We start from the raw sequence: 19594 nt of genomic DNA, 5'->3' as shown, positions 1-19594 counted from the left end.
AACTGCACGCATCGGGGTGGGGGGGACATCACACAGTTAAGGATTAATCTGAGCGTTTAGTGTATTTTTATAGCATTTTTTACGCGAAATAAAATGTCCCCCTCACTCCCATCGAAGGCGTTCGATTTGGCATGGGCCATCCTCCCCAACAAAGGCACATGAGTTGGTATGGTCGTGCACGCGTCATAAATAAGTAAATAAAAAGAAAGCGCGCAGAAATTGCACTAAATCGCTAATTAAACTCATTTAAAGTTGACGGATGTGAAAAAGGAATAGCGCTTGCTCTGACTATTTTTATTTTACGTAAACCCCACCGTTGGAGAGCCAAATCCTTCGCAAGCACGCGAACACACACAAACCCACACACAAACCCCGCCACAAACCCACAGACAAATTTTTACTTATACATATATAGCAGATATGGGCAGTCACATTCACACAAAGGTAATTCCACCGTGTAAATTATAATTTCAGTCACTGCAGCATTGTGTAGTGTGGAGAGATTATAGGTACATTGCTGTTTGCCAGGACATGTATGCATGACTATTCTGACATTTTTAAATGCTATACTGACAATTGGATGGGTTGCAATTTCAGATCTCAGTTGCTCATCATCCCCATGAGTGCTCTTTCTATGGTGACGATGGGAATGTGGATTTTCACCACATTCTCAGGATCATTGATGGCTTTGAGTGCCTCTCTAAATGTAGGCCTGAACAGGGAGACACCGACTGTATGTATGTACCGTCTGTTGAACTTCCTTTGCACTGTACGTAGCCAACCGAGCTAATCGGAGGTGCGGGGGAAGGACAACAAACTTAACACAAAAATCGGTTCGAAAGAAATTAGCTTTGACCAAAGCCCCTTTTGTTCTCCCAACCGACCAAGCCACACGCAATGTCTCCTCCTTCTCATGTTCTCCCAGCCTGTAGCGCGTTCACCTGCGTGCTTGTTTATGTATTTGTGTTATCCATTCACTATGCATCACAGGCTGGTGCGTTTTCTCCGAGTGAACATTGGAGCGGAGCGAGGACGGCCGTGTTGGGGGCGACGGGCAGTGGTGCGGCTCCCGCCACGTCACGTGGCCACGCGCTATTAACGGCGGCCGGGGCGGGCTTCGGCTGTGTGCTGTACCGTTGCATGCAGAGCACTGGAAGTTCCTGCTGTACGCCCGGCAGATGGAGATCCGCGGCGTGGACCCAGACAACCCCTATTTCAACGCCATCATCTCGCTCACGGTACCTGACATCGAAAACGCGACCGCCGTGGATTTCCACGCGGCGGAGCGGCGCCTCTACTGGAGCGACGTGCGCTCGCGCGTCATCAGGCGCGCCTTCATCAACGGCACCGGCGTGGAGACCATCGTCACGACAGGTGCGCTCGCGAGCGCCGCCGGGCCATGCCGCAACCGCCACCCAGCGCACGTTGCCGCTTGCCCTTCGATGAGCGGTTCGGAGAAGGCGATCGTGCGTAGCTCGCGGGAAGAAGAAGTCTGAAGTGTTTGTGATCCACCGTCGAAGTCCACATTTGATTATAGTCAACGTGCCAAGGATGCCACCCGCACTGCTATTCCTTCATCTAGGTCCTACAGAATGTCCACAGTCAACACCTGACTTCAAAGGTTTAGCCTTGCTTTCTCCAACTCAGTATCAGTAGCTGGCCTATAGGCCCCCGCATCAGTGCCTGCCTCGGTATCCTGGCTATTGAAACCCTGCTGGGTGTGTAATCTGAGTTTGTTTAGATCCTTGCACCTGATTTTGCTGGCAAAGGCGTTAGATCACCCCGTAAATGAATATATGAATGCGTAAGTTATGCTGCTTTCAAGGGAAGCTATTCTATTTATCAAGCACCACACAGCAGCTGGGTGGTTGTGCCCGCGTGTGCCCGCCTGTGCAATTGCTCAGATGTGATGAACACGCACGGGCTGGCCGTCGACTGGATCTCAGGGAACATCTACTGGAGCAGCTATGACCACAACAAGAAGCAGATAAACGTGGCGCGTCTGGACGGCTCCTTCAAGGCGACGGTGATAGAGGGTCTGGACAAGCCCCAGGGTTTGGTGTTAAACCCCGCCAGAGGGTAAGGAACCCCCCCAAACCCCAGCGTCTACCTTGCACGACAACACTGTCTTCTCTAGAACCTGTCCCGATTGCGGATTCCCCGCCCCTCGGATTAGCACGGTTGGCTCCGTACGCTGTGAAAGAAGTTCAACGTCCATGTGTTCAGTATTGAATTGTGGGGTCTCAGAGTCTTGAGCACGTAGGCCACTATGAGGGTCCCTTTCATATCACGGGAGTGGCGTTTACCCCTGAGACGTGCGAGGCCTGTTTACTGCCGCTACTTCCGTGTCAAACGAACGTTGAGGAGGTAGTAACTCCACATTCCTACGTCGGGGAGGTGAGTCTATTCGTAGGTCAATGACTGCTGACTCCCCCGCGGAGTGGTACCCATTTTCTTCCAGATTGTTCAGTGGATTCAGCCAAGCCTTGAACAGTGCCTGCCTCGGTGTGCATTGTTCACGTGGGTTCTTGTGTCCGTTTGTACCGATCACGGCTCGCCAAAATGTTTTACTCAAATGTGTAATGGAATAGGCTTCACTTGCCATGTTTATTCGGTGCTGACCCATAAGCATGCACACATCATGGGGGGGGCGGGGTGGGGGGGTGGGGTGGGGGGGCGGGGTGGGGGGCTGTTTCACTCCAGAGAAGAGTATCAGTAATAGTATGTCTTTATGCGCTCGAGCGCCGTGCCATGTAAAGTTAATTTGAAGCATTGGGAAATTAACATTTCAAAATGATTTTTTTTCTTATTTAATTAGTATTGACGCATTGGGTCATAATGGCTGATATTGTGATATAGTTCAGCCGGCTCCTGCAGATTTCTGTTTGTCTTGTACTGATTATGATTGTTTTAGTATACCACTGTCTTCATACATTTTTCAGTCATAAGCTTCAAACAAGACTCAAACATTCGCAAAAAACCAACACAGCCTTTGTGCGTGATGCAAAAAAAACCCTCAGCCATTCGTGAAGAAGTGCATTGTGGTCATCTTTTTTTGCACGACCATCAAGAGTAAATGTGAGGTATGGTGACCGACTGACTGCAGCAGTGATGTTTACGTGGCTATGTGCGTTTCACACCGAAATGAACGTTCGAGGACTCTTATCTGGATCTTCAGCTCCAGCTTGAGACAAATCACCAGCTCAGTCCCTTTGTGCTGTGAGATAGCACTGTCCAAACATACGAACGGGAAAAGCAATCCGTCTAAGCCGTAAATACGTTCCTTTCGACCCGCGAACGTTTGTCTCCTGCTTTACCCACGGATGTGTTCGGTTCTCTTAGAAAGATGTACTGGACAGACGGAGACACCATCAACGTGGCCAACATGGACGGCAGCAGCCGGAAGGTGCTGCACCCCCAGCAAAGAGGGCCGATTGGTGAGACGTCCTTCAGCGCGCCTCCAATGGCATCCGACGCCGCCCGATGTTCGTCACGTTAATTTTTACGGCCTCCCTGAAGGGGGCGTATCGATTCGTTTCGTTTGGCCGTAAAGTAAAAAACAAAATGCACCGTTAAAATCCGGCGGGTCCTCGGCTTGCGCTGCGTGTCCCCCCGCAGGGCTCTCTATCGACTACGACGAGGGCAAGCTGTACTGGATCAGCGGCCAGACTGGCAACATCTACCGTTGCGGCCTGGACGGCACAATGCTGGAGGCCATCGAGACCATGAAGAGCAAGCTCACGAAGCCCACGGCCCTGGCCATCATGGGTAACCGCCCTCACCCCTCCACCTGTCCAGACAACGGACGGAGATCTCGCCCCTTCCCCGCCCTCCTGGCAGTTTATTAAACAAAAGCACGACTTGCTGCATTGCTAGCGGCAATGCCCTGTTGCTCGCATAGATAGGAGCACGAATGGTTCAAGAGATTTTTTGGGGGGAATTTCAGCAGCGTCGATCTTTGTTTGCTTTTTAAAACATTTATTTGTGAGCAGAGACACTGCCGCGTGTTACGCAAAGGCACACCCGTCTGCGAAGCAAGTGTAAGGACAATGGGTGAAAGGTGCCGAGCTTATTCAAAGGGCCAAGTGTGAGTATATGAGGTTGGTCAGTTGGAATAAGTAAGGAGAGTCTCAAAAGGCCAAGCACCACAGCCAGGCAAGAACGGACAACCTCGATGCCACTGCTCTTCCATTACGAACACGGTTGGCTGTGCACGGCGCTAAAGAGGTTCAACATGCGTACGTCCATGAGCGTGTCTTGGCTCGAGCGCGCTCTCGTCGTTTGGCCGCGACCCTTGGCAGGCGACGAGCTCTGGTGGGCCGACACAGCCACCGAGCAGCTGGGAACGTGCAGCAAGAAGGACGGCTCCAAGCCAAAAGTGCTGCGCAACGGCACCGCCGGCATCGTCTACCTGCGCTCGTACGACCCCGACGTGCAGAAGGGTGAGCCCGGAGTGCGTGGTGGGGGGGGGGGGGCAGCGCGCAGAATGAGCAACGCACGCGGAGCACGGGGCGTGGGGCGGACGCGACGGAGCGGCGGGGGAGCGTCGACGCGTGATGGTAGCACAAGGGGCGTCCACTGTTGCCACGGTGCTGCGGGTCTCCTCTATTTATTATGTAGCAAACAGTGTTTTACAGAGTCGATAAATGTAGCAAATTAAAAAAAAAACGCATTTCATACGGTAGAAATTGAGAAAAACAACAAAAGTAATTCGGAATGTTAATTTGAGTTTGCATGCTTTACCGTGCTGTTGAGTAATTTGTGCTGTAAGTAACGTGCTTTTAAACGCAATGCAAATGTTTTAATATTTACTTTTGCCCATCGAGCCAACCAAGTGAGTGTGGGTACCGTGCGACGTGCGTACGTACGTGTGTTCTCCGTTCTCGTGCTCCCAAGGGGAAAACCAGTGCAGCCACCAGAATGGGAAGTGCAGCCAGCTGTGCCTGCCTCGTGCCACCAACCCCATGCCCACGTGCCGCTGCACGGCCGGATTCAACCTCCTGCCCGACCATAAGACCTGCGAAGGTGCGTCCGCCGGCCACGCCTCGCGCACACGGCCTACCCGGAGGCCTTCCTCCTTCCTCCTCCTCTGTTCCCTCCCAAACAGCGCCACAGCAGCGCCGTTTCCAGATGGCGCTCAGATTTTTCCGTCAATATTTGTGATGTGCACCTTAATCCCCCGCACGCGCGCCGAACGGACTCGGAGCAATTTGGTGCTTCGGTGTTGATGTGCCATGCCTGCTAGTGTTTCCGCGAGTGGTCCATGACTGGAATGTTGTCTTCCTTGAATGCGTTTGCAACTTGGCATCTGCGACGTTGCGATTTGTTCACCTAAAATGTATTTTTTTTCACAAAAGGTTCCCCGCGAGTCATTCTGGTGAAAACGGCTCATGGCTGAACGTTTATCACAAACCTCAATGAAAGCAAATCAAAGCGAATCAATCATTTCCGTGATCTAGTGTATACGCCCAAGGTCTGGCATACGCCAAGACAGGCTGTCGCAATGCCCTCGCGCGCGTGATGGTGCCGGCACTGTGCACGTTTTGTGTTGGCGCCTTGAGCAAGAGTTGTGGAAGTGAGATGCGAATCAGATCTGGCTGCCTGAAAATTGTTCCTGATCCTTATATGTGATCAGTGCAGCGACCACTCTAGGCCCCTCTGCTCCTGTCCCATTGTCATAATGATGTTTCCTGTCTTTATCTCTCGTTGATCTTACTCCTTGGAAATGTTTTTTTTTTAAACTATTGGTACAATGCATTTCAGTGCTTGGGAAAAAGGTAATGTTTGACTGTATGCGTGAGAGTGGTGACATCGTGGTTAACGCACTTCGCTATCAAACCGGTAACTTAACTTTAAATTCTGGCCATGGCCAACATCGGTGATGCAAATTTGAATCAGTTTTTGGTCTTCCCCTTCGATTGACTTAGCCTTAAATCAGAGCCTGGTACGGTATAGTAGACAAAGGCAGCGTGGCGCTGGCCACACAACACCCTGCGCCACGCCGGCAATTGTAGGGTGCTCACTCACGGCACTTACCTCCACAGCACTGTATGGCCACACGGGGACCTTTGCCTGAGCGCGTTTGGAGTCAGAGGCAGGTGGACTATGGTTCAGATACTCCACTTAGCATTCCACTAACACAGGCAACAAACAACACAAGTGGCGTTTGGTGTCTAAACATTGCTTCCGCCTCCTCTCGATCAACCCGGGCCTAAAATGACAACCCAGTACCGTAGAGTCACACGCATGAGTACTAACCAAATTAAGGTGACAAGGCATGCATACGTGGTGCAGACTCTTATCACCCCATCGTGTTCCGTGAAAGAGATTTTCACGAACGTCACTTAGCACCTCCGGTGGGCACGGTTGCCGACGTACGGTGCGAAAGAAGTTCAACTTACATACACTGCAGTGCATAACGTGTACGTATCTGTGTGTGTATGTGTGTGCGTGACTGGGTGCATGTCGACAGGCATCAGTGCCTTCCTCCTGTACTCTGTGTACAGTGGCATCCGCGGCATCCCTCTGGACCCGTCCGACAAGACGGAGGTGCTAGTGCCCATCTCGGGCACCACGTCCGGTGTGGGCATCGACTTCCACGCAGGTTGGTCTTGACGTGCACACGTCCGTCCGTCCGTCCGCCCGTGCGTCCGTCACGGCAGCACGGTGGTGAGCCATGCGGGGAAAGCGTGTTTTGCTTTTCTGACGTATTCTGTTCCTGTGTTGTTTTGTCCACGCGTAGCCAATGACACCATTTACTGGGTGGACATGAGGGTGGGCAGCATCTTCCGATCCAACCGAGACCAGACGTGGAAGGAGGCCATCATCACCGGCGGCCTGGGTCGGGTGCAGGGCATTGCTGTTGACTGGATCGCCGGTACGGTTCAAGCCGGGCCACGCTCGACTTTCCTCGCTTCTTGTGCGGATGACGCGTGACCGCGTCTCCTTGCCAGCCGTGCGTGCGTTGACGCAGAGGTTTCAACGACCCGTGAGCAATCCATTTTGACCGAAGCGCTGTTTGCCGCACGCAGGCAACATCTACTGGATAGACCACGCGTTTGACGTGATCGAGGTGGCGCGGCTGAATGGCTCGTATCGATACGTGGTCGTGTCGGAGGAGCTGGACAAGCCTCTCGCCATCGCCGTGCACCCGCAGAAGGGGTACGGCACCCCCGCTCACAGCGCCGCTCCGACCGGCGACGTCGTTCGAGACGCGGTCTGCCTTAGTGGCATTGGTCAGAGTGTGTTGTGGTAGTGCATGTCGATAGACGTGCTGTAAGTCAAGCGGCTCGCCGAGCTGCATTGGCTTCCGGTTACCAAACAAATGCGTTACAAGGTCGCGCTCATGGCACACAAAGTGCTTGCCACAAATGAGCCACAATAGCTCGCTGATCTCATCAAGGAGCATGAACCATCGTCACGCAAACTCCGGTCATCCTCGCAGCAGCGGCGTCTGGCTGGCCATCGAACAAAGATGGTCACTGTCAGACGCGCTTCCGCGGCCGTCTGGACCACTCTTCCTTCCGATATTAGGAAGGCACTGGAGCTATGCACTTTAAATCTAGGTTGAAAACGAATTTCTTTAGAACTGCTTCTTTGTGTTCAGTTTATTGTCATTCCCCCGCACGAAAGAGGTTCAACATACATACATACGTACGTGTGTGTGTGTGTGTGTGAGCGCACCCTCGTGACGCGTTTTCCCCCCGTTAGCTACCTCTTCTGGTCCGAGTGGGGGCACAGCCCCCGGATCGAGCGCACGCTGCTCGATGGCACGGAGCGGATGGCGCTCGTGAACTCCAGCATCGCGTCGCCCAACGGCATCTCCATCGACTACGACGTGGGTCCCCGCAGTCCCACCGCTCATGCGCACGACACCGCTCCCCATGGGTTTGAAATGGATAAGTGAGCAATTTTTTGTTTTGATGAAATCCTGACCCGTTACCCAAACACGCACATTTCAGAGTGTGGGTGTGTGGGTGTGTGTCTATGCTGGAAATAATTATTGAAAGCACCCTCACAGCGCCCCGCTGATTTCATCACCCGCGTTGCTGAACGTAGTTATCTCCTCGTTCGACAACTTGAAACAACTCCCTCTTCACTACAACTCGAATTCCAACCTTCATTCGACAACCGTGATGGTCGAACCACTTTCTTTGTCGAAAGCCAAACGAAAAGCAACCGCTTTAACGGCCAGTGATTGCGAACTCCATTGAAGCGACGGTGGGAAGGATTAAACGCATCGAGGACTGCATCTGGGACTCCCTCCGCCGCAGCGGCTTGAGTTTTACTCTTCGACTCGACCCGGCAGGAGGGGAAGCTGTACTGGTGCGACGGGCAAACGGACAGGATTGAGCGCGTCGACCTGGAGACGGGGGCCAACCGGCATGTGGTGCTCGTCGCCACCACCAGCGACATGTTCTCCGTCTCCGTCTTCGGGAGCCACATCTACTGGAGTGACCGGTGAGCGGATTCCCTTTGTTCCCCCACGCCTAAGCCCCATTGTGAGGGCTGCAGGGCGGACATCCCTTCGCGAAGGCCCGTGCGTACGTTGAATTCCGTTCGCACCCCACGCAGCTGACCGTGCTGATCGAGGTGCTTAAAACCGCGTCGTGTCTTCATCGCCGTGACTGTCCCGCGCCGTGCAGAATGCAAGACAGCGGCTCCATCAAGAGGGGCAGCAAGGACAACACGGCGGACGCGGTGGACCTGAGGACCGGGATCAGCACTCAGCTGAACGAGCTGAAGGTGTACAACAGGGACAGGCAGAAAGGTGATCGCAAACGCGGCCACGAAGACACCCCGAAATGGCACATCCGCATCCGCACGGGCACAATGGAGAACATTTTAATTCACAACAACAAAGCATGCCTGCAATGCTCAAATTCAAAGCTGTTAAAGGTGAAGCTTGACAATTATTATTTGTGCTTCATTGCCAAATGCTTATTCATGACATCTCTAGGTCAAAGTCGAGAGGGTCTCCCTGCTCAAGCACTTGAGCCAGCGTTGGCTAGGAGTCGATGGTGGAAATAAATAATAAAATCCCAATTGCAGTGGCCAGTCTTTCCGTTGGAAAGTCATCGGCGATTTTCCACAGAGTTGGTACTCATTCGGTTGATACCAGAGAGATGATGCCCGTGGACAGCGTCTACCACCGTTCAGACGTTGTACTCGCAACCTTTACCATGATGAGCCAAGCGCTGACCGCAGCGACGCGCAGCTGCTCAAGACAGACGAAGCAGCGCGAGATATTGTGGTTGGTTTGTAACCCGGATCCAGAACTCACACCCGCGGTAAATGATAATTACAAGTACGGCAGCAAAGTTAACTGCGATTACAACGACGATTTCACTGCAAGTCCCCATTCATTAGACGGAATACGCAATCGCAGTCGTAATTGCCAGACCCTTTGTTAAGGAGGCTTCTTCCCGGGCTGCCTCACACCGTCACTTGCTGACCCTCGCCCACCCTGGACGTCTGCGGAAAAAAAGAGCTTCGCGAGCTCATCAGATTCCCCCCTCCAGGTCCAGATGAAAGATTCCGATTCTTCCGATTGGCTGGCGCCGCTCCCTCTCCCCCTCTCCCTCCCCACCGGCCGCAGGCACCAATGTGTGCGCGGTGAAGAACGGCGGCTGCGCGCAGCTGTGCCTGTACCGAGGCGCCCGGCGGAGGGCGTGCGCCTGCGCCCACGGGCTGGTGGCGGCGGACGGCGCCTCGTGCGACGCCTACGATACCTACCTGCTCTACTCGGAGCGCAGCGTGCTCAAGAGCGTGCACCTCTTCGACGAGCGCAACTTAAACTCCCCCGTGCGGAACTTCGAGGACGCGGAGCACATGAGGAACGCCATCGCGCTCGCCTTCGACTACCGCTCGCGCTCCGGCTCCGCCCGGGGTCGGCACAGGATCTTCTTCAGCGACATCCACTTCGCGAACATCCAGCAGGTGTACGAGGATGGCACGGAGCGCAAGGTCGTTGTCGACAGTGAGTACCAACGCTCCGTGACGACGTGTGTGTTGGGTTGCACCACGTGGTGTTCAGCGTGACGTGTGTTGGGTTGCACCACGTGGTGGGTTGCACCACGTGGTGTTCAGCGTGACGTGTGATGGGTTGCACCACGTGGTGTTCAGCGTGACGTGTGTTGGGTTGCACCACGTGGTGTTCAGCGTGACGTGTGTTGGGTTGCACCACGTGTTGTTCAGCGTGACGTGTGATGGGTTGCACCACGTGGTGTTCAGCGTGACGTATGATGGGTTGCACCACGTGGTGTTCAGCGTGACGTGTGATGGGTTGCACCACGTGGTGTTCAGCGCGACGTGTGTTGGGTTGCACCACGTGGTGTTCAGCGTGACGTGTGATGGGTTGCACCACGTGGTGTTCAGCGCGACGTGTGTTGGGTTGCACCACGTGGTGTTCAGCGTGACGTGTGTTGGGTTGCACCACGTGGTGGGTTGCACCACGTGGTGTTCAGCGTGACGTGTGATGGGTTGCACCACGTGGTGTTCAGCGTGACGTGTGTTGGGTTGCACCACGTGGTGTTCAGCGTGACGTGTGTTGGGTTGCACCACGTGTTGTTCAGCGTGACGTGTGATGGGTTGCACCACGTGGTGTTCAGCGTGACGTATGATGGGTTGCACCACGTGGTGTTCAGCGTGACGTGTGATGGGTTGCACCACGTGGTGTTCAGCGCGACGTGTGTTGGGTTGCACCACGTGGTGTTCAGCGTGACGTGTGATGGGTTGCACCACGTGGTGTTCAGCGCGACGTGTGTTGGGTTGCACCACGTGGTGTTCAGCGTGACGTGTGATGGGTTGCACCACGTGGTGTTCAGCGCGACGTGTGTTGGATTGCACCACGTGGTGTTCAGCGTGACGTGTGATGGGTTGCACCACGTGGTGTTCAGCGCGACGTGTGTTGGGTTGCACCACGTGGTGTTCAGCGTGACGTGTGTTGGGTTGCACCACCTGTTGTTCAGCGTGACGTGTGATGGGTTGCACCACGTGGTGTTCAGCGTGACGTGTGATGGGTTGCACCACGTGGTGTTCAGCGTGACGTGGGATGGGTTGCACCACGTTTTGTTCAGCGTGACGTATGATGGGTTGCACCACGTGGTGTTCAGCGTGACGTGTGATGGGTTGCACCACGTGGTGTTCAGCGTGACGTGTGTTGGGTTGCACCGCGTGGTGTTCAGCGTGACGTGTGATGGGTTGCACCACGTGGTGTTCAGCGTGACGTATGATGGGTTGCACCACGTGGTGTTCAGCGTGACGTGTGTTGGGTTGCACCGCGTGGTGTTCAGCGTGACGTGTGATGGGTTGCACCACGTGGTGTTCAGCGTGACGTGTGTTGGGTTGCACCACGTGGTGTTCAGCGTGACGTGTGTTAGGTTGCACCACGTGGTGTTCAGCGTGAGGTTATTGAGTCATAAGCACAATGAGAGTTTTATTTGGGTCTTTCGTGCAGTCACGACAGCTTTAAGTCAAGCAATGAAGAAGGTTGTTGAGTGAAGTACGGGTGTTGGGTGCAGGTTGCAAAATCTTTATTTATTTTTTGATACAGGCACTGGACCGCAGCACACATGGGGGGGTGGGTGGAGAGTCTATTAACTGTGTGCGCCACCTATTTTACGCTGCTAAACTCTGTTAGCCACACCTGGTTGAGGAAACCTGCCGTTGTGCAAGTTCCCATTACACGCTTCTTCAACCAGGACACCCGGGAGCCTGCGCCAAGTCCTGTCTCTCTGATGGGATTGACCGCCGGTTTACATCGCGAGCGGCACCACCTCCCCCCGTGAACCGCGGCACGTCCAAAGACGTTCGCGCGAGCTACAGGGAGAACGACGCCGGCGAACTCGAACACGACAAGGCTCTGAATGAGCAATCCAGAGACGCCTGACCTGGCCGCCAACGGTGTTGGGCGCTCGGCGCACACCCCCAGAGGTGCTCCGAACACGTGCACGTGCACGCTCGCCTTTCGCTGCGAGCGACGATTCATAAAACACGAGTCGGGCGTCAACAAAAGGAGCTGGCCCAACAGATTGTCAGACGATGACTCGGACTCTGCAGAGATTTCTGGCAGGAGGCAGATAACGCAATAGCTGCGTGCACCTCCATCAATCTCTGCCGGCATTTTTTGCGAGAGAAACCTCGTGCAAATGCGAGCCTCAACGGCTTTGGCCGTAATGGAATAAAAAATTAAAAGTGAATTTGAGGAAATTGCATTCCCGCCGTCAGAATTTGCATAATAATCTGACAGGCCGTGTATATTCATGCAACAGTGCACCCTTGCAAGGTGTTTGTTTTTGTTGGCCCTTTTTGTTCATGAAACAAAAATTCATCATCTATTTCAGAGTAATTATGTCAAAATGCGCATCGTGTGATAGTTATTAATGTCCGTGGGGATAAATGCGTGGTGTGATTAAGCAATCACGTACACAGGTACGACACCGCGCGTAATTTCTCGCACGAACACGGACATTCAGGAAGCCTCGTGTAACAATGTTGGCATAATTGTGCTAAACACACAATCACGTCGGTAATGAACTAACAATGTTAATTATTCGGCACCATTTTCTGCACGTCTTTGGTTCACGTCCAAACCTTAATCGGCAGAGTTGTCAAATCTTTACGCGGATTTAATTTCAATATTTTTTGATTGCAATATATGCAAATGAGTATCGCAATTAACTTGGTTTAGTTTTGATGTATGTATGTGTGCGTGCGTGTCTACTGCCACTGCCATTACCAGCTGCGGGATCGTGTAAACACCTGCTCTTTACGATCTTGATGGATCATTATTTGCACATCGGTGGATTTCTGCGCCTGCCGTATCGAAACCCACCATCAAGCCGAACGCCACCTCATTTAACAAATGAATTGCTGGCATGTTCATTTCAAGCGAGGCAGAACATTTGCAGATGGCACTAAAGACGTCCGTTTTACGGGTTTATTGGCAGCAAATCGTGGGCTTGCGGTGATGTCGCCAGGCAACTTTTCGGGAGATAAACAATCATCACTATGAGAGAGAGAGAGAGAGGAAAAAAATGTCCCGTCTCATTTAAATGCCTAAAATATCCTTTCAACCCCGGGTTTTTTGTTTCTCCTGCCAAAACAGAGCGGAGGACGAGAATTGTTTCTGCTCCATTTTCTGCCTTCACGAGACCGTAATTAGCCGCATCGATGGAGTCTTGTGAATTTGCCGCACCGTCCCCCTCCCCCCCGCCCCGGTCCGTGCCTTCAGCTTGACAGCGTTTAAAGTGCACGTCGCTGAGGTGGGAGCCTCGGGTGGAGAATGATTAACATTTTATTCCGTGAATTATTTTGGTCGCAATGGATGGATCAGTTGCCCAGCTTTTGGATAAAAACATTTAATGTTATTATAAATTTTTATTACTACGGTTATTTACGACACGAAAGCCTCAAAGAGACTCTCGTGAGTTTCTTTAAAGGATAGTCCTGCCAAGTCGGTGGCGATGATTTGCCCTGCATATTTTGATTCGAGTAATTGCGGGTAAATCTCTTCACAAATTCGAGCCACACGACGCTGGCACACAAGAGCCTGCTCTCGTCAATGATGTAACGGGATCTTCGAAGCCTGCCGTGAAACAGGCGGCGCGCTTTGCCGAGGTCAGTCGCCAGGGCGGCTGGCTTTTTAACGTAACAAGTGGGCAAGCGTTCTTAACCTGCTAGGCCGTGTCACCGCAAATGTCTGCGCGTGGGCAGGGATTGACCCTGGCGTCGTTTCCCCGAGGCACCCAGCACCTCGCGCCGCACTCGAACACCTCCCACAGGTCCCTGCGGAACTGCCTGGACAGAAACGCGTAGATGAAGGGGTTGATCACCAGGCTGGTCAAGGACATCAGGCGGGCCAACATGAACATCTCAAAGTTCAGTTGAGACTGCTTGCCCAGCGCCGTCAGGTACATGACCACGTACGACGGCAGCCAGCACACCACGAAGGCCACCACCAGCAGGACAACGGTGACGGTGAGCCGCTGGTTGTAATTGTCAAAGGCGGGGCCCCGCGACGCACGCAGCTCGCTCGATGGGCTGCGCCGACGCTTGCTCACGTAGCAGACGAGGCGGCAATAGGCGAAGCTGATAATGAGCAGCGGCAGGACAAAGCAGCTGATGAACAGAACGGAGGCGTAGGCGATGTGGCTGCTGCTGTTGTCCACCATGTGGATGGCCAGGCAGTACAAGGGCTCCACGTGCAGCCTGTTGTAGATGGGCTGCGGCAGAGCGATGGCGAGCGCCGGGAGCCATATGCACGCGAGCATGGTCACGTGCATGGCCCACGAGCGCGAGAGGCGGTACGCCCAGCTCACGTGGGCCACTGTGACGTACCTGCGAAGCCATCGGTCGTCAGGGCGCTCGGCACGATCGCAAAATCACGAAGAGTGCCTCTGCTTAAACGATCCACGGAGCAGCAATCATATCTCAGCTTCCCCGAGTCATTCCTGGAAACGTTTCATTCCTACGACGTGGATTGGCCCTCTGTAAGGAGGCATCCGTGACGGCGAGCCGCTGGTTCGCAACCTCTGATTAGCATGATTGGCTACGTACGGTGCGAAAGAAGTTCAAGCTAGTGATTCACCTCTTCTCACTCTGCGCATAGATAGCATGTTAGAATAAGTTGACCGCGTTTCGAGGCATCATTCCACTCTGGCGAGCTCCCGAACAAAACGGCGCAGCACGGGAGGGGGGAGCGTGGAGCGGGGTGGGGGGGGGGGACTGACCGGTTGAGAGAGAGCACGGTGAGCGTGAACACGCTGGCCGAGGTGCACGCCGTGGCCAGGAAGCTGAGCAGCTTGCAGAGCGCCGCGCCGAAGATCCACTCGTGCAGGACGATGGAGGCGGAGTTGAACGGCAGGCAGGCGAGCTGGGTCAGGTCGGCGATGCTCAGGCTCAGCAGCAGCATGTCGGTGCGGCTGCCGCTGAGCCCTTTCCGGCGCTTGCACGACAGGATGACGACGACCAGCGCGTGGCCCAAGACGCCGCTCACGAGGATCGCCGCGTCCAGGATGGGGATCGCCACGCCGCTCCAAGACGACGAGGCCGACGCCACCGCCGTGCCTCCGGACGCCGCCGCCGTGTGGGTGGCCGGTGCCGAAGTGCTGACGTCCGACGCGATGGCCATTTTTGTCCCCTCCATCGTCGATACCGCGGGCGTCGGTTGACCACTCGCCGATGAAACCTTGAAACTCGACCACCTTTTTTTGTTGCCGTTGCTTAACCTTGGTTATTCGTGGCGGTGAAATTTTCACCGCTTTTCCCACCGGCGCTGGCTGAGGTGGCTGGTTTACTGCTGAGCTCCCCAGCGGGGTCGAGCGGTGATATTCGCGACCGTGGCTGCTCCCACAGCCTTCCCGCTGCCTCGGCTCCTCTTCTGCTTCGTCCACCGCTGGCCAGAGCCGAAATTGCGAACTTTGGCCCCCTATTTTTACTGCCCTCTTGCAAGCTGGTTACGTCCATAAACGGGCACCGTTCTGTTTATTTTTCCCTTTGACGAGTAACCTCCCGTATGCCTGTAAAGCTACGTTAAAAGACTTTTAAAGCCTAACGACTTGCCTTTCAGTAGCTTCTCCCCGTGGATAATACCTCCGTTGGCAACTCCTTCTCAAACGTTTTTTTTTTACACCTTCACGGCGTTCGGTGTTGACCAGTGGGAATAAAGACGGCAAAGTTCGCCGAGAAAACCGCGGGCCCTCTGTGTTCGCCGGCCAGACGAGCGCTCAAAGGAGCCGCGCCGACACTCGTCGAGACCGTTTGTTCGCTTCCACACCACCGCCGATGTTCACCCGTGCCTCGTTGTTGTGGCAGGAGGTGGTGGGATGCAGCAGGATTTAATAAGTCATCTATTCCTGCCCCCGCCCCCCCCCCCAGTGGTCCTCCGTACCAGTCCCCAGCTTCGGGAGTGCGCCCCTTGGCACGTGCTGTTTTTCCTTCCCTCGTAACATTCAAAGGATTTTTTGTTTTTTGACACGGCTCTTGTTTTGAGAGCGTCTCCGTAGAGTTGTTAAATCTAATTGAGTCTGTGCTGGGAATGTGCATATTTTCAGCAAATTGTATAGCTGCATTCTGAGCCATCTCGCTGGAGAACATTGCAAATGGAAAATAAAATGCCTTGTCGGTTCATTTTTGCGTTTAAATTATTTGTCTGGCTTCAAACTATTGAAGGTAATTTGTTATAAGAAAGTCTGTAACCGTTGACTGAGATGACATGGGTTGCAATCCGTACGGTTGTGGGAATGCATCTCGCGTGGAGTTGCTATTATGGAGCGTGGGTAATTTTTATAATGTTCACGAGGTTCGCACAGCAGCTGAGAAATACGTCTCGAGTAGCTCATCCGACTTCGCGAGCAACAAGCGAACCGTGAACGGAGAGGGATTGTAGGAAGGATGCGACGCGCGATTGTTCCCGCAGGCCCTCGGCAGGCCCTCCTCCCAGAGCCTTTGATGAGACGCCGCGTTCTTTGTACCTCCGAAGCAGACGCGGAGGCATCGTGGCTCTCGGCGTGGCTCCGTTTCTTGACATTGAATTCCAAGCGCGCAGCACCGCAAATTACGCAAGAAATGTGTCCAACCACCGCCCACGTTCACTGGTTGGGTCGATGTCTTACAGCTCCACGCTCCCCACTCCCCTTGTGTCGCGAGTCTTTTTCCTTCCATTGCCTGTGAAGTTTACACTCGGACGTACGTACGTAGCCACCCGTGCTAATCGTACGTGCGGGTTTACGTCTCTGCATGTCTAATATTATTGTGGTTAACCGAGGCGCACTGATTAGCATCCTACCATGGATTCTATTTTGGCTCGTGGATATTTTAACTTGTTAATATCCCTATCTAATACTCAATCACAAATTGTAATTACAATGATGATAATATCTGTTGTTTTAATAACAGCGTCTCCCATTGACAAATCACAAAGCGCTGTACGTGTGAAATGTTTTCGCTCGAGGTGAAAAAAAATAAACGAGCACCTGATGCAGTCATTGAAAGGTAGCGACCTAGAGGGCATCGTCTTGACCACGCCACTCACCTGAGCACGTTGCCATCCTAAAGGGGTGCTCGCTGATATTACTTTGTTCCAACATTTTAATGGCTGTGGGGGAGCGGGAGATCTCTCTCTCTCTCTCTTTGTTGTCTGGTTCTGTTACGTTTGTTTTCATGTGCGTGTGCCTTTTCCTGATTCCGTGCGCCTGTGACTATCTGTGTGCGTGGGTATGCGTGCATGTGCTCGTACGTACCTCTTTGTGAGTTTGACTCCTGGCAATGTATGATATTCTCTTTGGTTCTTTCGGTAAAGTCACGTAGATATAAAATAAATAAAAATTCAATTATTTTATTTTCTACCTACGTGACTTTACCGGAAGAACCAAAGAGTATGGATCCCTGCAGTCATGAAAACTTCAAATCTAGAATGTATAATATTCTTTGCCCTGGATTTCTCCAGGATAACGAAAGGTTCTGATTCTAATGTAAGTTCGCCCAGTTCCGCACCCTCTCCGAGGCCAGGTGAAGTGGGTACCTTGTGCCGTGCATAAATATCAGCCCTGGGGAGTGGAAGATGGCCATGTGTGGTGCTAACAACACCACCCCATCGTGCAAATGCAGGTCTTAATGGGTGCTCGCTAACAGAAGTCGTACGTCTGTATGTTTAACTTATTTCGCACCGTACGTAGCCGACCGTGCTAATCGGAGGTGACCCCCCCCCTCCACCCCCCATCAATTTTATATCACCTACATGGGGAATGTTTGTCTTTTATTTTGTGTGTATGTGCGTGTGCCTGTTCACGTGATTTTTATGTGATCCTCCCCCTCCGACCCTGGCAGACGTTGGCTCGGTGGAAGGGCTGGCGTACCACCAGGGCTGGGACGCTCTCTACTGGACCAGCTACACCACGTCCACCATCGTGCGCCACTCGCTCGACCAGTCCCGGCACGGGGCGTTCAAGCGCGAGACCATCGTCACCTTGTTTGCCGACGACCACCCGCGCTCCTTCGCCATGGACGAGTGCCTCGAGTGAGCCCCCATGGCAGGGTCGTGACGTCACCCCCGTGGCAGGGTCGTGACGTCACCCCCGTGGCAGGGTCGTGACGTCACCCCCGTGGCAGGGTCGTGACGTCACCCCCGTGGCATGGTCGTGACGTCACCCCCGTGGCAGGGTCGTGACATTGGCGTACAAAAAGAATAATACACGGATTCATACACGGATTCATACAGGGATTCATACACGGATTCATACACGCGAGGCTGTTCCACTAATCTGTGCGCTATTTATTTGGAGAGAAAAAATGTATTGAATTTATGAAGCGATTTTTTATGATTTCATTATCGATGACTGAAATTCCATTAGCGTGGCAAACGTAATTTAGCTCGGTTAAAAACTAAAAAGCGTGTCACCTCGAGTGAACTAAAATGGAGCTCCCCAAATATTCACTAATAAGTAAACAAAATGGATGTGACAGGTAATTGTTTAAAATTACGCCGTGATGAACGAACGCCTATTTTTATAGAATCAATTGCAGGAGGCTGCTGCTGCTGCACACTTTCATCATGAGTGTGCTGCCGTTCGCTGGTCACACCGCGTTGCATGTCGTTGAACTTCTTTCGCACCGTAAACACAGCCAACGCTGCTAATCGACACTCGATTTTGCAGCCTCATGTTCTGGACCAACTGGAACGAGCAGAGGCCGAGCGTCATGCGTGCCTCCCTGTCGGGCTCCAGCGTGCGAGTGATCGTCAACAGCAACATCCGCTCGCCCAACGGCCTGGCCATCGACCACCGCGCGGAAAAAATCTACTTCTCTGACGCCACCCTCGACAAAATTGAACGCTGCGAGTATGATGGCTCTCACCGCTATGTGAGTGCCGTCTTCCTCTCCGCGTCCTTCCCCTGCCCCCCCTCCCCTCTGCCCCCCCCCCCCCCTCCCCATTCCTGAGAGGGACAGAATTTTACCGTTCTTGACTCTTATGTACAGTACGTGTACAGTATGTTTAACTTTTTTCGCGCCGTACGTAGCCAACCGTGCTAATAGGAGGTGCGGGGGAAGGACAACAAACTAAACACAGAAAGCAGTTCTAAAGAAATGCCTTTTCAATCTAGATGATGGTTTAACAGTGCATTGCTCCAGTGGCTTCCAAATATCGAAAGGAAGAGCGTTCCAGACGGCCGCAGGAGCATATCTGAAAGTGCACGATGCAGTGACCGTCTCTGTTCGATGGTGAGCCGAAATCCGCAAAGATGACTGGGGCTCGTTTGATTGTTTATTCTCCTTGACGAGATCATCAAGGTATTTGCGGTTAATATGTGGCGAGCACTTTGGCTAAAATCATTATTGTCATGAATCCCTGACAGCCTTTCCCCATACTCCCGTGTTCCCTCTGCTGTACACCCAGCTATGTACACTACAGCTTTGTGCACTCCGGGAAGCATTAGCCGCTCTCAACCTCCGCTCACTTTCTTCATCGTCGTCAGCCGTGATCAATCCACTGCTGGATAAAAAAAATCCTTTACAGGCCGAGGCCAGCAGCTCCCACGATCCCGTAGTGCAGTGGTGCACCTCCCATCTCCACGTCCCATCCCTTGGGCCACTC

The 19594-nt window shown here is 53.2% G+C and overlaps 3 protein-coding genes across 9 annotated transcripts in view; 1 reads left to right on the top strand and 2 right to left on the bottom strand.

Moving 5' to 3' along the window:
• The window catches only part of LOC116949636 (prolow-density lipoprotein receptor-related protein 1-like), a 289619-nt gene that overhangs the window by 211830 nt on the left and 58195 nt on the right, over positions 1-19594 (top strand). For all 7 annotated transcript variants that reach the window (XM_076069024.1, XM_032967210.2, XM_032967186.2 and 4 more), the window contains 15 exons: positions 1147-1374; positions 1905-2079; positions 3343-3437; positions 3619-3768; positions 4302-4442; positions 4897-5025; positions 6473-6604; positions 6743-6877; positions 7032-7161; positions 7711-7837; positions 8309-8460; positions 8646-8770; positions 9599-9979; positions 17830-18019; positions 18657-18861. In XM_076069024.1, the coding sequence (XP_075925139.1) occupies positions 1147-1374; positions 1905-2079; positions 3343-3437; positions 3619-3768; positions 4302-4442; positions 4897-5025; positions 6473-6604; positions 6743-6877; positions 7032-7161; positions 7711-7837; positions 8309-8460; positions 8646-8770; positions 9599-9979; positions 17830-18019; positions 18657-18861 (2495 nt within the window). The remainder of the gene's footprint in view (positions 1-1146; positions 1375-1904; positions 2080-3342; positions 3438-3618; positions 3769-4301; positions 4443-4896; positions 5026-6472; positions 6605-6742; positions 6878-7031; positions 7162-7710; positions 7838-8308; positions 8461-8645; positions 8771-9598; positions 9980-17829; positions 18020-18656; positions 18862-19594) is intronic.
• On the bottom strand, positions 11617-14342 carry LOC142925695 (galanin receptor type 1-like). Its single transcript, XM_076069059.1, has one exon. The coding sequence runs from the start codon at positions 14283-14285 to the stop codon at positions 13680-13682; it is 606 nt and encodes a 201-aa protein (XP_075925174.1). The 5' UTR covers positions 14286-14342; the 3' UTR covers positions 11617-13679.
• On the bottom strand, positions 14357-16001 carry LOC142925696 (galanin receptor type 2-like). The gene has a single exon (XM_076069063.1). The coding sequence runs from the start codon at positions 15146-15148 to the stop codon at positions 14597-14599; it is 552 nt and encodes a 183-aa protein (XP_075925178.1). The 5' UTR covers positions 15149-16001; the 3' UTR covers positions 14357-14596.

Source organism: Petromyzon marinus, chromosome 2 (genome assembly GCF_048934315.1).
Source record: "Petromyzon marinus isolate PM22_M1 ecotype Great Lakes invasive population chromosome 2, UKy_Petmar_22M1.pri1.0, whole genome shotgun sequence".
NCBI lineage: Eukaryota > Metazoa > Chordata > Hyperoartia > Petromyzontiformes > Petromyzontidae > Petromyzon > Petromyzon marinus.
Note: the sequence above shows the minus strand (reverse complement) of the source record. Positions and strands in the feature narration are given on the sequence as shown.

Excerpts from the sequence above, each read along its gene's own strand:
- LOC142925695 (XM_076069059.1), bottom strand. The coding sequence starts at position 14,285 with ATGCACGTGACCATGCTCGCGTGCATATGGCTCCCGGCGCTCGCCATC.
- LOC142925696 (XM_076069063.1), bottom strand. The coding sequence starts at position 15,148 with ATGGAGGGGACAAAAATGGCCATCGCGTCGGACGTCAGCACTTCGGCA.